Source organism: Mus caroli, unplaced genomic scaffold, assembly GCF_978045245.1.
Source record: "Mus caroli unplaced genomic scaffold, Mus_caroli_1 scaffold_19, whole genome shotgun sequence".
In the NCBI taxonomy this organism is placed as follows: domain Eukaryota; kingdom Metazoa; phylum Chordata; class Mammalia; order Rodentia; family Muridae; genus Mus; species Mus caroli.
This window is the reverse complement of record NW_028227274.1, coordinates 29088150-29106617: the sequence shown is the minus strand read 5'-3', so window position 1 is coordinate 29106617 and position 18468 is coordinate 29088150. Positions and strand designations below refer to the sequence as shown.

The following is an 18468-nucleotide window of genomic DNA, read 5'->3' as shown; positions in this document are numbered from 1 at the left end:
CAGACAGCTGGGAGCCACCTAACTTAAGTGCTGGGAACTGATTGCTTTGTAAACAATGTTATGATAGGTCAAAAAAAAAATGCTATTTAACAAGATGGACATTGGGGATGCCACATTTAAGCAAAATAGGTCAGTTAAAAAAAAAAGTCAAATTTGGGGAATAGCTGCTTTTGCAGAGGACTTGAGTTCACTTTCCAGTGCTCATATGGTGGCTCACAGCTATGTGTACCTCCCATTCTAGGGAATTCTATGCCTGTTTCTGGACTCCTCAAACACCAGGTCTGCATGTGGTACATGCAGAAGCAGGAAAAATGCTCATACACAGACAATAATTACTTTAAATGAATAATAATTTAAAAGGCCCCCTTCTCTAGCCACAGACTAAACCCCTCCTCCCCCCAAACAGGCATGAGAAGTACCCCCTTTCAATTGTTGGTCAGGGTTGTCCAAGAGATCCCCAGAACATTATAGATTATTGTTGTTGCTCTTAATTGTACCTCAGAGGGAAGGTAAAATCCTTCTTGCCAGAGTTATCATGTACTTTGGACACAAGACTCAGAGGACCAGAGCAGGGTCTGACCTGAAAGCCTTCTCTCTAGTTTTCATGGTACCAATAGGCACAAAGCAAACTTCCAAAGGAGGAAAGCAAACAATCATCCTATCCAGTTGTGATGCTTATGAACCACAACAAAGACCAGCATTGTACCCTGTAGGGTATAATAATGGTAGACACACCTTGGCAGTAACCAACAGTTTCCTAATTGGAAATCCTGCTTGGTAATGGCAACCTAGCTAATTACTTGGGAGTAGTGAAGTCATACATCTTGGAAGAGGAACCTGCAACCTACACTTTGCTAAAGCAGCATAATCCCTAACTACATTTTAAATATTTATTCTTCTACTCAAAAGATTATTATAGTTCTTACCCCGCATCAAAATCAAGGAGAGTTTTCTTGCAATAGATGGAGACCATTATAGGAAAGTAACTAAGTGTAGAGTTGTACCTAGTTCCAAACGATCCAGCTACATCACAACTCTTGTATTCAGGCTCAGGAATCAGTAGAGAAGAGGTGAGAGAAAGACTCAAAGTTTACTGTGATATTATAACTCCCAAAATTGTCAGAGAAGCTCCACTCACTAACACAGCTGCCTAAATATGACCTGATTAAAGACAACCCTAATAGACATATTAATATGGAAGAGGGATTGCTCATGAGGCCTCAACGCAGAACTACAGGCAACTAAGGAATGTTCAAAGCAGGAAATATAAAGAGAAGGGGGAATATTATATCAGATTCCCTAAGTAGTCAAAATTCATAGAAATGGCTGTCAAGGATTACAGCCAGAGGAGAGAGGGAGTTAGCATGTAATGGATTCAGAGTTTTAGTTTGGGAAGATGTTTGTTGAAACTCAAGTGTATTTACTATTAGGCACAATACTGTAATACTGATAACTACTGACCCACACTCAATAACTGCCTCAGATGGTTTTTCAAAAAACTGGAAGGCTATCTGACAAATAAAGCACTGCCAGAATATATAAAGAATTATGTTAACTCAACACTTAGGAAAGCATGTAATGCCACCATAGAATTGGCAAAACACACTGGATATTGTTCTAGTATGATGGTTCAGAAGCTAAGTGACTGCTATGGAATCTGATGATCTGAAATTGACCCCTCAGTCCCACATGGTGGGAGCTGTGCACAGACTCCTCCAGTAAGCTGTCCTTTGACCTCCACATACATGCTGTGACACATGTGCACCACACTCCTTCTCCCAAATAAAATAAGATGTAAAACAGGGAAGAAAGCTGACTAGAGTTAAGTGTTCTAGTTTGCCTCCTGTAGCAATAAAACACTGACTGAACTCAACTTGGGGAGGAGAGAGCCTGTTTGGTTTATGCTTCGAGATCACAATCCATCACTGAGGGAAGCACAGTATCTCCAGGCAGGAGCCCAAAGGCAGGAATGGTGGAGGAACGCTAGTTACTGGCTTGTTCACTGCCCTATGCTCAGCTTTCTTATCTAGTGCAGGACCACCAGCCCAGGAATAGGTCCTTCTGTATCAATCAGCCATCAGGACAATGTCCCACAGACATGTCCACAAGGCCAATATGATCTAGACAATTTCTCAATTGAGGTTCCCTCTTCCTGGTGACTCTGGATAGTGTCAGATTGACAACGACACTAAACCGTTAACAGTGCTATAAATAAATAATCCCAGAGCCCGGGAGGCTAAGGCACCAGGATAGTTATATATATCAACTCTTAGTCTCCAAACAAGTGCATTAAAAATGAAAAAACAAACAAACAAACAAACAAAAAAACCCCATCCAACTCAAGTAAATACAGAAAACAGGAACAAGGCATGAATAAATGTCACTACACTACTAAGGATATTCAAAATTGGACATGGTGGTGAACACTTGTGATCCAAGGTACGTGAGAGTCTTAGGCTGTGAAGCAGAGTAGAAAGAAAATTAACTTCATTAAGTTGCTTAAATTCATTCTGGAGTTGTTTTTTTAAATGCATACATATTTGTGTGTGTGTGTGTGTAAGTCAGAGGACAATCTTGGGTGCCTTTGTCCTTTCAGGCAGGGTTGCTCACTGGCCTGGAACTACCTACTAGGTAGGCTGGGCTGACTGACCAGCAAGTCAATCCTCTTGTCTGCACTTCCTCTGTGTTGGCATTAAAGCACCCAGCTTTTAGAAATATGGATTCGGGACTTGAAATGAGGTCTTTATTCTTGCAAAGCAAGTGCTTTATCAACTGAGCCAGCCTACCAGCCTCCTGAAGTGTTCTATTACAAATTTAACTGTTCTCTTGTGGGTTTTAGTAATGAGTAAATTAGAAAATATTTTGTTTATTGAAGTATTTCAGTTATACTTTCAAAATGTACTTACTTATTTAGAGAAAGACACACACACACACACACACTCTTCTTTCAACCATGTGAATTCTGGAGATCAAGGTCAGGTTGTTAGGCTTGCTGGCAAGCACCTTTACCCACGTGTGCCATCTCCTTGTCCTCAGATTTTAGTAATCTTTATCATTTCTTTCATGATCACTCATCTATCCCTAAAACCAGGCACTTACAGGAAGTTCCTTTGCTTGAGTGTGTGAGTGTGGGCAGCCTACTACTCCAGCTGTTTTATTCATAATCTAAACTGTTCTCTTTTTGGCAGATGTCACACAGAACCAGACTGATCATCACAAAACAAAACAGAACAACAACAACAAAAATCCCAAACCAAAACAACAACAAAAAAATCAAACCAAAACAAACCAAAACCAACCAACCAACCCATTCTGCATGCCTGTGTGGGGCCTCATTTCCACAACTTCCTCCACCATGCTTTGTACAAGACACTTGTTACACAGATCTCTTCCCTTAGCCCTCTGTACCTGCTCTTAGTTTCAGGGTATACCTGGGCACTTCACAGCATGGCTCTCACTTCTGAGGGCTAGATAGATTTTTTTAGGACTTTAAAAGTAGGTCTAGGGCTACAGCTGAGCCTGGGCTTCTGATGTTTGAGGCCATAGGTTCAATCCCTAATCCTGTCACAAAACAAAGGGAAAGACTCCCCACCCCCCTCAAACTACCTATGAAACCCCAACAGCAACAAAAACCTAATAGCCACATTATTTTAAAAATATGTACTTTATACAATGAAAAAGGAAGGCTGGGCGGTGGTGGCGCACACCTTTAACCCCAGCACTTGGGGGGCAGAGGCAGGTAGATTTCTGAGTTCCAGGCTAGCCTGGTGTACAGAGTGAGTTCCAGGACAGCCAGAGCTACACAGAGAAACCCTGTCTCAAAAACAAAACAAAACAAAACAAAAAGGAAAAAGGGGATGGAGAGATGGCTTAGTGGTGAAGAGTACCTTGCTTTTAGAGAGGATCTGGGTTGTTCTCAGACCCACAAGATAGCTCCTATCTGTCTGTAATTCCTGTTCTAGGGATTGCTACCCTCCTTTCTGGCCTCCAAGTACACCAGGCACACATATGGTGTGCATTCATACACACACACAAACACAGGCGCATAAACAATAACAAAAATGTATTTCATGTAAAACTAATATCTGATTTGGTGTATAATTCACAGCAGAGTAACCATCATTCAAAAGACCATGGGTTCAATTCCTAACACAGGAAAAAATAAACACCCACCACAAACATCATTTTGGTTTTGTTTTGTGACTAAGTTTTACCTTTATAAATGTGGTGGGCCTAGAACTCACTATATCAACCAGGCTGGCCTCAAAATTACAACAGAGATCCACCTACCCCTACAGAAGTGCTCAGATTAAAGCCTTGTGGTGCCACGCCTGCTTTTAAAACTTCATCTTCATGATACTCTAAGCCATTAAAATAGTACTACGTCTGTCAACTCTTCTTTGATGGTCTTGCTATTACCCTTGTTCTCTTACAATCTATTAAAAACACAGTAGCCAGAATGACTGATTTATTCATTGATTACTTTTTTGTGTACAGTGTTGTGGGTTAAGCATAGGTTCTCACACATGCTAGTCTAGTGCTTAACCAGTAAACTACACACCCAGAGTTAGTGTAATCTTGTAAAATACATTGGGTTGTTTTCCAGGGTTATATGAGGCCTTTGGTACAATCAATCTCCAACACAACTACAAAATAAAAACCAAGCTAGGGCCTCATGCAAGCCCTATGCTTCAATATGCTAATGGATTTCTATTTCAAATAGATATCTAGATAGATGGAGCGCGCCAAAGGCCTGAAATGGTGTTTAAAGATGTAATGTGTGTCTGCAGATCCCCAGAGGCCAGGAGGCATCAGGTCACTTGGAACTGGAGGTCCGAGTGGTTCTGAGCTCCCTGATAGGATGGTAGGAACTGAACTTACATCTTCTGTAAGACAGGTGTACATTCCCAGTCACCTGGCCATGTCTTCTGCAGGCCGTTGTTTTATCTTTTGAGATAGCTTCTGTGATCCTAGAGCCTACAGCAATTCTCCTGCCTTAAGCTCCACAGAAATGAGATTACAGGCATGAGTTACCAGCTTAATTCTAAACTATACTGCACAACTTTCCCTCTTATACTAGCCTGGTCTTCTTTCATATTCCTTTGTATTCTTCTTCTTCTTTTTTAAAAGATTTATTTACTTATTATATGTGAGTACACTGTAGCTGTCTTCAGACACTCCAGAAGAGGGGGTCAGATCTCATTATGGATGGTTGTGAGCACTATGTGGTTGCTGGGATTTGAACTCAGGACCTTCAGAAGAGTAGTCAGCGCTCTTAACCAATGAGCCACCTCTCCAACTCTCTCTGTATTCTTAGTATCTAGGCAGTTTTCACTTTGTTTACATACCTGATAACATACATGATAGCCAACATACATGATTAACATATGTGTGAGTTTCCCATGTGGGTCTAGTTGCTTCATAACAGTCTGTCAAAAACACTTTTCACATTTAAGTTACTACTGAACATTAAGTATAACAGCATAAAATGTAATTTTGCTGATAGTTAAAGAGATGTGGGGTCTGCAGGGCTAACATATGAGAACTGCAACAGTCAACAAGTATATCCCTTCTCTAGAAGGGGTGTCGAGTTACTATGCGCCTGAGTAACCATTCAAAAGATAGAAAAGGATGTGTGCTGCTGTGGCATCTCGCTTTTCAGGAATGATATATCCATGTAAAATTTAGGAAAAATGGAAGAATAGAAACTGGCCAACAAGATGAAAATGTAGCAAAATCCCTCAGGTGGGGTTGGTCATCAAAGTAGGTGTGGCCACTCTAGCAAACGGCCCCAGTAGTGAGCAAGCGCAGTGAGTCCTGGGCTTCCTCTAAGCTATAGCAGACTGAAAAAGCTCAGTGAAAATAAAAGCCATCACTGAGTGCTACCTAATCCTCCTTTTCAGTAAAAATTGCACTAAACCAGAAAGTCATTTATGGCTATGGCTGCCATAGTTTACCACTAATCTAGGTTCAAGAGAGTAAATGAATTCAGAGACATTTCCCAGTATTAAACAGTATTAAGTATTAAGCCAGTATTAAGGTGGCTAAGAGTGGATCCTGTCTGAGAAGGGGGTACGGTCACTTGCCAAGGCGTGGGACAACTCTTGCTCTCGTCTCATCACGTGATGAGGAGGCCAGCATTGCTTCAACTGCTGTCGAATGTTTCAGATTCTTTTTGGCTTCGAAGCTTCAGGGATCCAGCTGTTTGTCACCCAGTGCTTGGTTTTACATGGTTGCTAAGGAACAGAACTCAGACAGCCACCTCTCCTGCTCCATGATGCCATTAAAAAAAGGGACAATTGAGTGTTTATCATGGCATATGCTTTAAACATTTCACTTAAATATTCAGCACACTCTAGAGTAGATGTTAACTATATGGAGTGTGTTCACTTTATATATATATCCTACACATGGTAACTGGCGAGGCTGAGGAGGTGTTCAGGTCATGAAACTGGAAAAGCCATTATAAAGAGGCAGCAAAATCCCCAAACTCGTGGGCAGTTGCTCATAGTAAACTCTTTGCTACACAATGATGCATAATTTAAAGTAACAGTGATGAGAAGAGATGCGCTCACCCTGCAGGTCTAGGTGACCCAGAAGCACTCCGCATAGAGCTTTCTACTCGAGGACTAGCCACGTCAGGAGGCTGAGGAGGGAGGAGAGTTTTCCGGACTGCCATTCTGAAAGAAATGAGACAAACCCAGAAAATAGCAGTCCGATACATTTGCCAAACACAGCTTCTAAACAGTGCAACGAACGACGAGGCTTGCCCAGCACAGCCGATAAACAGTACAATGACAAGGTCTCTGTATGTAACCCTGGCTGGACTGGGAGTCATTATGTAGACCAAGTTAGCCCCAAATTTGCTTTGGTCATCCAGCTTCGTCTTCCTGAATAACAGAATCACACGTGCAGATCATCACACCCATCAATTATGTTTCACTTGGCTTTTTTTCCCCCAGTTTTTCCCCCTTTTCTTGAAACAGTCTTGTTATGTAGTTTAGGTTGGCCCTGAACTCTGGATTCTGTTTTTTTTTTTTTTTTTTTTTTTTGGTTTTTTCGAGACAGAGTTTCTCTGTATAGTCCTGGCTGTCCTGGAACTCACTCTGTAGACCAGGCTGGCCTTGAATTCAGAAATCCACGTGTCTCTGACTCCCGAGTGCTGGGATTAAAGGTTTGTGCCACCACCGCCCGGCAAGGATCCTCCTGTCTTACTTAACCTTCTGAGAAAATGAGGTCGCAGATGTGTGTTACCACACTAAGCTTCAATGGCTTTTTAGAAAATATAGCAAGTTCCTTCCTAATTGGTACTTACTTTCTGCTATAAACTTCAAAGGGCAACCACATAGTGACCATGAGTTACTTTGAGCGTGTGACACTTCCTTTCTATCGCTTGTTATTATTAAAGCCCATTTTAAGGTGTTCACAATCATTATTCTGCCTTCTATGCTGAGAGAGATGAGAGCCAAGTTTTGGAGGCCCCATAAAGTAACTGAGCAAGGAAGAATCAGAGCGCTCCTGTGCTGTGTAACAGAGGCCACAGAGGGCTTCTGGCTTCAGCGGTATGGATGGTAGAGAGACCTTAATACATTTAGTTTGAAAATAGTGGTGGGACCAGGTGCCAGCTGAGAATGGACGAGGGGGAAAAAGGCTAGAATTCAAGTCTACCATTTCCAGTGCCTACTTACTGAGCTCACAAAGGGTGACCACCAGTCAGCCTGGCTCCTGGGAAGAGACTAATTATCTGCTTATCAATTATTGATCCTGGAAGAAGCAATAACTATATAAAAAGTTGGAACTAAGAAACTTTTATTTTTTATACTATTGTGATTTTTTTAAAGAAACATACTGTCTTACTGTATGTACCACGGTGTATGCTTCCTTCTACCATATGCATTTGTTCTAAGGATGAAACAAAGATCATCAGCTGTGCCTTTACCTGCTGAGGCCTCTCTCTGGGCCTTATCAACCTTTAGATAAAGTAACAACTTCCATAGCACAGAACAAACAAAACACGATTATGTGTGTTCAGTTGAACTAATAAAGATTAGGTATACAAAATTCTTAATCTTTTTATATATAAAAACAACTTTACTTGAAAATAGGTTCTTAGTGTTATTATTTTGTGTACTGCTTGCATATATGTCTGTATACCTTATTTGTGTCTAGTGCCTTGGGAGGCTGGAAGAGGGCATCAGATCTCCCGAAATTTACAAATGGATTTACAAATGGCTGGGTGTTAGGAATTGAACCTGGGTCCTTTGGAAGAGCAGTCAGTGTTCTTAACCACTGAGCCATCTCTCCAGTCCAGTGTGAACAGGTCTTTGAAAGTGCAATTAAATAAACACCTTGAGTAAGATCATTGTAAATTCAGGGTGTTTCCTAAATGTAATCACTAGTGCTTTAAGATAGAACAGAGACACTGCGATGGACACAAAGGGAAGGCCATTCCATACAGAGAGAGACTAGCATGATATGTCTAGCCAAGGGATGTAAAGAAGTGCCACCAGGAGCCAGGACATACACCCCAACACTGCCAACATCATTAGGATATATATATATATATATCCTATATATATATATCCTTTTAGGATATATATATATATCCTAAAAGATGCGTGCAAAATACATACAAATAAAACAGTCCTTGCACATGGGAGGTGAAAACAGGCTCGTCGGGGTTGAAGGCTGTTCTTGGCTATGAGGGGATATAGATGGCGTGATCTCCAGCACTCAGAAATTAAGTGGTGCTGTATGCCAATCTTCCCAGCACTCCTGACACGGAAGCAGGAGGATTAGAAGTGCAAGGTCATCCTTTGCTAGTTTGAAGCCAGCCTGAGATACTCAAGATTCTGGGAGAATCCCCTGGAAAGAGTTTCGTCAGGGCCAGCACATAGAAGCTATGTTCCCAAGGTGGCCAGGGCTGAGCCTCATGCTCACAAGCTTGGTAGTGCCTAAGAGTCTTCCGGGTAGTACTGGTCATGAAAGTATGAAAGGTTCGTGAAGAGCAACTGAGGCTTGGCACCAGGAGAGGTGCAATGGAAAGAAGATGAGAACTGGTACTAGGCGGCAGGGCCAAAGAGAGCCCAGCTGAGGCTACTGGTGAAAGTATAGCTCAGCTGCAGCAGAGACCCCAGCATTTTGGAGATGCCAGTGCCTGGCTGGGACGACCACCGAGAACAGCAGCAGCAGCAGTGGAATGGAGGCCTCTTGAGCCTATGAGATGAGCTATGTGTGCCGTGGATGGCAGAGCCAGAGAGGTGGTAAAGCTTAAGGTTTTTGGAGCATGGAGGCTTGTGAGGCCCAGATGTCTGATCCCAAGCTCTGACAGAGTTGGACTTTGATTTTTATTCTGATTTGACTGTAACTGTGCCTTGGTTTTTCCTTCTTGGAGTAAGAAAGCATAAAGATGATGATGATGATGGCGATTATATTCATAAGCCCACATTTGAGAAACCTATTTTAAAGAGACAACTTTTAAAGTGAATGTTTCAAGAGTGTGGGCCTTTTAAGGTATTTAGGATTCACACTATTACATTAACTAGGAGATCCTGGGGATGAACAAGAAAGGAAAGGTTGCCTGTTCTGTGTCAAGCTGTCAAGGGACCAACTGTCCTGTTCTGTGTGTGTCAGTGTGACCCAAGCAGAGTGATGCAGGAAGAGAATCTCAATTGAGAAAATGCCTTCACTCAGACAGCCACAGGCAAGACTGCAAGGCATTTTCTTGACTGGGCAGGGCCAGCTCACTGGGCATGGTGTCACGCTGGGTCTATATATGTACGCCCTGGATGGTATAAGGATGCAGGCTGAGGAAGCTATGAAGAGCAGGCCTGTAAGAAGCATTTTTTCATGACCTCTGCTTCCTGCTGCTCTGAGTTCCAGCTCAGACCTCCCTTGATGATGGACTCTAGTTTCTGAGGTAAAATAAACCTGCTCTTCCTTCCCAAGTTGCTTTTCGTCATGATTTAATCACAGCAATAGAAACCGAGCTAGGACACATATCTAGACAATCCGTGGCACTTTTATAATATTTTATTTTTTGACTATTTATTTTTGTGTTGCTAGGGAATGAACCTAAGGTGTCACAAATGCCAGACAGAACTCTAGTGCTGACCTATTTCCAGCCCTACAGTGGTATTTTAGACAGCAATAAGAAGTTATAAGTACACGTGCACTCATTATAGAAAACTAGCCAAACTGAGTAGATGCCCACACAAATAAACAGTGCTGTGTAAAGATTCTATTTACTGGCTCAACACTTGAAATAATTTGTCTTTTGCTCTCTTTGGGAGGCGGCTTTGTTCATTCTCTGATATGCAGAAGGCTGTCTCTGTGGACCTTTTCTGTCAATGAAAATGTTTACATAGCAGAAGAAATGGACTGGGCAAACACAGACAGCCCCTCACTTACATGGAGTGAAAGAGGAAGCGGCAGGTAGTGGGTCAGCACAGGTCCAAGAGGATTTTTTGTTTGTTTGTTTGTTTGCTTTGGGGTTTCTGAGATAAGGTTTCACCTTGTAGCCTTGGCTGTCCTAGAACTCACTTTGTAGACTAGGTTGTCGTCAAGCTCACAGATATCCACTTGCCTCAGCCTCCAGGGTGCTGGGGTTAAAGGTGTGTACCACTGCCATCCAGCTCCCATCAGTACATTTTTTAAAAAACACAGCAATATACAATTTACAATTGTAAATACACAATGCTAGGATACAGCTCAATGTTAGAGTGCTTCTAGCATGAGAAAGGTGTTGTCCCAGCACCAAGCCCTCCCCACCCCCAAACCAAAAAACCATTTCCCCCTCAAAATAAAAAGTGATGATTTAAGAGTGAGGAAGAACCTTTCTTGAACAGGCAATGAAGGAGAGGAGTGGGTACACCAGAGAGGAGACCTAATTATTCCCTGGAGTAAAAATTAGGGTGGTGGAGCACTAGATATTTTGAGTGGCAGGTGGTAAGGCCTGCTCCTTTAACATAACTGCAGCCATTTTGTATTCAGTCTCCATTCTGCTCATAAGGTGAAATTAAGTTCTGGCTCTTAGACTCCACTTCTCAGAAGTAATTATCAATAGCTGACACTAAAAAATATTTACTAATAAGCCCAAAATTTGGATGAATCACTTGTACCCTATTATCTCAAATGTTCTGAAATTCCCCTGTTTACCACCTGTCCACCACCCTCCTTAGCTCACTCAGGACCCAGCTTAAAGATTGACTGATAATACTTTGTCCAGTTAGCCAAAAATGTTTTACCACTTCAATGCTTGCCTTCGAATCTTTGAACCTGGTTTTCATATAAAAAGCCTGCCCTGAGGACAGACTGGTGCCACAATTAAGTTGTTCCTTCTTGTGCCCCTGGATATCCACTATTATGGTGTATGATTTGTGTGGCAATTCCCAGACCCCAACAACAGGCAACATTACTAGCTGCAGCTGTGAAAACTCTCTCCTTTATTTTTCTGTATAGATTTATGTCTGAGCATGCATATATGCGTGCCATGGCATGTGTGTGAAGACCAGAAAACAACTGTTTTGTTTTTTTTTTAAATGTGCAAGTGCATGGGTGTGAGGGTGACAGATCCCCTGAAACTGGAGTTACAGACAGTCTTGAGCTGCCATGCGGGTGCTGGGAATTGAACCTATGGCCTCTGGAAGAGCCGCTCTTACTCACTAAGCCATCTCTCCAGCCCCCAGAAGACAACCTTTAAGTCAGTTCTCACCTCCCAGCTTGTGGGGTAGGGGCTTTTGATTGTGTTACTTTGCCCCACACTCCAGGCTTGTGAGTTTCTAGGCAATCCTCCTGCCTCCACCCTCCACTGTAGGAATTCAGAATTCACAGACGCATGCCACAGGATTCAGATTTTTACAGAGGTTCCAGGGTTCTTGGGGGGTGGGGTGGGTCAGACAGCTACAGCAAGTGCTCTTTACCCACCCAGACATCTCTCTGGCCTTGGTCTCTTTCGAATGCTCTGTCCAGGCTGGCCCTCCCTACTCATGATTCCCTGCCATCGTAGGTAGCATGCATGTGCCACCACACCCAGAAGGACATTCTCTCAACCATTTCTTTCTCAAAAAAGTAAAGAGCAAGTTCAGCAAGAGCCATCTCTCTGGGCCTGTCTTTTGTTTTTATTAAGGTTGTGTCACCATGGGCTGAACTGAGCTTTTAAAAAGAACTTTACAAAGTATTCATAATAAACAAAGCCAGTAACTCTGGTCCACGCAAACAACTCCAGAGCTTAACGCCCCTCTGGCCCTCACTCCAGTCAGTCAAGCCTGCCTTGCAGTTTACTTTTCCAGTGCTGATGGCATCACCCTGGCTCTGGAAGCAGGAGTGCTCACACCCCACTGTACTCTATGACACAGGGCTTCCTACACTGGAAGGCATCTGAGCACACAATACTGCTTGTCACTAAAAAGGAATCTCAATATGCTTGAAAAACTGCTTATTCCTAGCAACAATTTATGTTTGATGAGAAAAAAAATATACAAGGTTCACATTAAAGAAACCCCAAGATATATCCAAGGAGTTAATTACAAGCTATATTAACATTTTCAGGATTGTGTGTGTGTGTGGTGTTTTTGTGAACCTGGTGTAAATTGGAGTCATTTAAGAGAGAGAACCTTGGGCTGGAGAGATGGCTCAGTGGTTAAGAGCACCGACTGCTCTTCCAAAGGTCCTGAGTTCAAATCCCAGCAACCACATGGTGGCTCACAACCATCTGTAATGAGATCTGACGCCCTCGTCTGGTGCATCTGAAGACAGCTAAGGTATACTTAGATATAATAATAAATACAAAAAAAAAAAAAAAAAAAAAAAAAAAAGAGAGAACCTCAGCTGAAAAAAACCTTGCCATAATACTGACTGACAGGCAAGTCTGCATTTTCTTGATTAATGATTGATATGGGAGGGCTGGCTTACCATGAGCCCCTGGGTTGTATAAGAGCATGCTGAACAAGCCGGGAAGCAGCACTTCTCCATGATCTCTGCTTCAGTTCCTGCTGCCAGGCTCCAGTCTTGTGTTCCTGCCCTGACTTCCTTCAAGATGGGCTGTGATGTGTAAGCCAAGCGAATACTTTCTTCCCAGGTTGCTTTGGTTATGGTCTTTACTACAGCAACAGAAGCAAACTGAAACCTCTAGGGCTAGAGAGAACCCCTAAAGCACACAGTATACAATATATACTTGGGATGGTCATCTCTTGACTGAAAAGAGTCTTAATGTTCTAGTCTGAGCAGGACGCAGTTTACTGAGAGTAACTGTTTTGGAGACTTTTTGTTGTTGTTTTTTGTTTTGTTTTGTTTTCTGTTTTTTTTCGAGACAGGGTTTCTCTGTGTAGCCCTGGCTGTCCTGGAACTCACTCTGTAGACCAGACTGGCCTTGAACTCAGAAATCTGCCTGCTTCTGCCTCCCAAGTGCTGGGATTAAAGGCGTGCGCCACCATGCCCGGTGAGACCATTTTTATTTAAAATAAAATTTACATCTGCGAGTGTTTTGCTTGCACGTGCAGCATGCACATTCCTAGTGTCTAGAAGAGAGCAGCAGATCCCCTGGAATTGTGGCTGTAACTGTGGCTATGTTTGTGAATGCTATATTGGTGCATCTTGTAAGGATAAGAGCAGAGCATGCTTGTGACTGCTGCACCTTCTCTCTAGACCTTGGAGGAAACTCTGAAGTGTAAGAGATGAAAGTGAGCTGTTCCCTGCATTGGATGTAAGAATCTACTATTTATGCCAAATACACTTCTGAGGCTACTCACCCATCTGTGGCAGGTTTCTTCCGCAGTATGCTTGGCCGGGGAGAAGAGCCCTGGGCTGGTGTGTTGGTGCTAGCACTCTGACTGTGTGTCTGGACCACTGTGGTTGCCGCTGGAGCAGCACTGAATGGGTTGCTAATAGGGTTGGCTACAATTGTAGCTCCATCTGCCAACACCACTGCTGAAAGACAAGTGAGGCCAGGAGAGAGAAGCACAACATTTATCTAAATGCCACATCCAACACAAACACCACCGAGACACGGGGTATCGGTATTCACCAGAAGCAAGGGTGCCTAGCATAGGAAGTCTTGTGTTTGATCCTTAGAAAAACCTCTATTCTCAAGAGAGAAGAAACAGCATGAGGCTTACAAGGCACACTGGAAAGTCAGCAAGCCCATCAATGCAGATTACAACACCACATATCACTTTTCTCACGTGTGTGGGTGGACCATCAGCCTATAGGTATGACCGCCTTAGTCTCCCCACTACTGTTATGTTTGCTATACAGTACTACTCTCTTATCCTTTTGAAAATACATTAAAAAAAAAAAAAGACCCAACTAACCAATCAGTACTTTAAGCACAATGACTCATTCCGTTTTATGATTCTTCTACTAGTATTTTGTCCTGAACATTAATAATATTATTAATATTATGAAGATAACGTTAAGGTTCTGCTTACATACAACTCTGAAGAAAATGACAAACTAAATGGGAACAATGGAAGGGAATTTTGCTCTTTCACTTGAACTTTTTCCAGAGCTCCTTTGACTGAGCACAAACGCAGATTAGGACGTTCACACATGCTATTCCCAAGATTCATTCCTAGTCTCACGTTACGTGTGTAGGAGTTTTGACTGCATATATGTTTAAAAACTGTGTGTGTGCACGAAGGGCAAGAGGCGGGGTGGGACCCCCCGGAATGAACAGGGCTGTTAGTTGCTACACAGGTGCTGGGTATCAAGCCTGGATCTTCTGGCAGAGCAAGCAGTGCTCAGAGCTCTGAGCCATCTCTCAGGCTTTTCTTTTTTTCTTTTTAATTAATCTTTTTTTTTTAAACACTCCAGACTTTACTCACCTCCCGGTCCACCCTCCAACCGTTCCACAGCCCATACCTCATCCCTGCCAAGGCTTTTTTTTTTTTTTTTTTAAAAAGACAGGATATCTCACTGTGTAGCTCTGGCTGTCCTTGAATTCACTATGAAGACCCGGCTGCCTCTGATCTCGCAGAAATCTACCTGCCTCTGCCTCTCAACCTCTGGGTTTAAAGGTATGAACCACCTTTTGGGGCTCACATATACATTTTTAATGTGAATCTGTAAGTAAATTCTAAGCAACTCATCTTACAAAGGCAAAACTAAATCCTGAAGAATTACCTGAGGTTACAAAGCCTGATAGTGGCAGAGCCAAGAGTAAAACCCAGGCAGACTTCTTCCATGCATTTGTTTTAAAACTCCGCTGTTTTGTTCTGTGTTTACACAAATAACAGTGCTCCTGTGGTTTTCTCATTCTGCTGAGGACTGGCCCCAGGTTGTGAGTCTGGCTTCTGATTGCCCCCCCCCTATATTTTAGGTCCCCCCTTTCATCAAAGAGTTAAACTTACCTGAGGTTTTCCCCTCAGGCTGTGGCTGCTGATTACCCATTGCTGCTGGCTGAAGCCCCTGAGTGTTGATTGGGGCTGCTGAATGGATTCCTTGGGTGCCAATTGGTGCTGGCTGGATCCCTGATGTCCCAATGGGGGCTGGCTGGATTCCCTGTGTACTGATGGGTGCTGGTTGGATCCCCTGGATATGTCGGGCATGTGAAGCATCCACTGTCATCAGCTGCATGGGGTTCAGGTGGACTGTAGATGCTACACCAACACCAGTCTGAGCTGTGATGGTGGAGTTTGGGGCTTGAGCAGAAACTGAAAATAACACAGAAGGTCAGCTCCAGATACACACAGAGGTAACAGCAAAGTGACCAGTTTCCTCACTGGGTAAGGGGTAGGGGGTGTATCTGAGTAGCAGAGCATTTTCACCTAGCATGAATCAAGGCTCAGGGTTCAGTCCTCAGCTGCTATTAGACTCCTTACAGAAAACTCTGTACACAGAATTGTTTTTCTTTTTTATTACCTACCAATTTCTTTTTGCCAAATTATCAGGAATACAATGGAATGAGAAAGTTGGGCTGATACTGATGATCTTAGTACTTAGGAGGATGATGCAGGAGGATTGTTCTAAGTTCTAGGTGAGTCGGAGTTACATAGTGAATTCTAGGTCAGCCTGGACTACATTTTAAGAGTCAGTCTTTTTTTTTTTTTTTTTTTTTAAAGATTTATTTATTTATTATATGTAAGTACACTGCAGCTGTCCTCAGACACTCCAGAAGAGGGCATCATACTTCATTACTGATGGTTGTGAGCCACCATGTGGTTGCTGGGATTTGAACTTGGGACCTTCGGAAGAGCAGTCGGCGCTCTTAAGCACTGAGCCATCTCGCCAGCCCCCTTAAGAGTCAGTCTTAAAAATAATCTCCCAGATTACAAATATTAGCTAGACAACAGTGCTAAAAGAATAAAAAACTTCTAAAATAACCCATGTGTTAACCAGGTCACAAATCTTTGCTTTAATTGATAGAAATATTGTCAAAGGCACTTCTAATTATGTGTGTCTCTGTGTGGGTGTGTGCACACATGTGGATTCTCTTGGAGGCCAGAAGCACTGGATCCCCTGGAGCTGGAGTTATGGGCAGGTATGAGCTGCCTGCCCCAGGAGGCTGTGTCCTCAGTAAGAGCAGTGCACACTCCACCACTGAGCCACTGCTCCAGCCCCCAACCCCATAAGAGAATTCTTATTGGAATAACCAGGAAGGGGTAGAACCTATTTCCAAGTTTATGAAATATTTAGAGTGCCTGAAATTTGAAACCAGTACTGTTCAAACTGGGAATATCAGGTCACATATAATTTTCAGTTGTCCAGTAGCCTCACTGAAAACCACAAGTGGGAGCCACAGAGATGGTGCAGTCAGTGGTGACCAGGACACACTGCTCTTGAAGAGGAGTGGGCTTCCTTCCCAGCACCCATGTCATTTGGCTCACAGTCCCCTGACACTAAAACTCCAGTGTACCTGATGCCCAGATTTGGACACCTTGGGTTCCAGCACTCACAACACAGGCACCCTCCCACCCCCATCATTAAAAACAAAAATAATCAATAGTAAAGAGGGGTCTGGAGAGACAGCTCAGCAGTTTGACCCAGTACCATGTTTGGTGACTCAAAACCATCTGACTGCAGCTTTAGAAGAGCTGAAGCCAGCTTCTGGCCTCCGTGGGCATCTGTGCTCACATACATGTAATATTCACACACACACAAATAAACAACAAAATAAACATTTAAAAATACCATCTCAGTGACAAAATAATACATAGCTCAGCAACTCAGTGTGGTGATTCATGTCTGCAATCCCAACACACTGAAGGGGAGGATCAAAGTTCAGGGTCATCCCCCATTACACAGCATGTCAGCCCCAAATACAGGGGGTCTTGTTTCCAAGTAACACAAACAGGGCGAGGACATGGCTCAGCAGGTAAAGGGCACTTATGGCTGGGCCTGATTATTAAGTTCTACCCCCAACAGGGGAAAGAACCCACTCCCACAGTTATTCTCTGCCCCCAAGACTCACTCTACAGCACACACATACATATGATGGAGTGTGGTGGGGACATGTGGTGGCTGGAGGATAATACCCTATGTGGGTCTTGGGGATTCAACTCAGGTCAGGGACTTGGCATCAGTACCTTTACCCACTGAGCCATCTCTCCTGCTCAGGCTTTTGTTTTTTAAAGACAGGATCTTTGTATCCCAGGCTGGACTCAAACTTGCTATGTAGTAGACAACCTTGAAGTTTTGACTCCCCATGCTCTTCAGTGTTCAGAATTTTGGCACAAACCACCAAGCTTGGTTTACGTGGAGCTCTGTGCGTGCTGGGCAAATGCCCTACCAACTGAGCCACATCCTCATCTTCATCCCGATTTTTTTTCTTGGACTGGGTCATGCGGAATAACACAGGTAGGTCTAGAAGCTGCTATGTAATCCAGGCTAATATTGAAGGTGGGACCTCCTCCCTCAGCTTCCTATGTGCTGGGATTCTATCCTATATAATATAACTCTACACCTGGCTCACTCTGGACAAGGCTTTTTGAGATCTGGGGAAAAAGTTATACAAACTCAAAGCTAAGAATTTTGTCTAGGGACAGAGAGTTGGTGAAGCAGTTGAGTGCCTCCTGTTCATGCTGCTTATCAATGCTGGCAGCTCCAGCTCACAGGAATCTGACACACTTTTGACTTCTCTAGACACTCAGACACATGTTGTATATAGACTTACACATAAATAAACCTTACAAAAAGAAAAAATAAAAAAATTTGCTAGGCATGGTGGGGTACACCTTTAATCCCAGTACGTGGGAGACATAGGCAGACATCTCTGAGAGTTCAAGGAAAGATGACCTTGAGTTCTAGACAGGACTGCTACAAAGAGAAACATTGACTCAAAAAGCCAAAACCCAAACCCCAAAACAACCACTCCCCCAAAAATACCCAAACCCAAAACAAAATTCACACTGACTTTGTCTGGATTATATGATAAATCAGTATTTACAAATCAGGTTGGCCAACTAAAACATAACAAGACTTAAAACCAACCTGCAGAATACAACTTTATTCATAGAAAGTATGATATTATTT

General features: G+C 43.0%; 1 protein-coding gene across 9 annotated transcripts in view; it reads right to left on the bottom strand.

The window, feature by feature from the left end:
* Positions 1-18468, bottom strand: part of Sap130 (Sin3A associated protein 130) — a 103934-nt gene that overhangs the window by 22462 nt on the left and 63004 nt on the right. For 6 of the 9 annotated variants that reach the window (XM_085833689.1, XM_085833690.1, XM_021150423.3 and 3 more), the window contains 3 exons: positions 15348-15650; positions 13749-13926; positions 6576-6680 (listed from right to left, as the gene is read on the bottom strand). In XM_085833689.1, the coding sequence (XP_085689815.1) occupies positions 6576-6680; positions 13749-13926; positions 15348-15650 (586 nt within the window). The remainder of the gene's footprint in view (positions 1-6575; positions 6681-13748; positions 13927-15347; positions 15651-18468) is intronic. The other 3 variants (XM_021150420.3, XM_021150427.3, XM_021150428.3) reach the window with 3 other exon arrangements.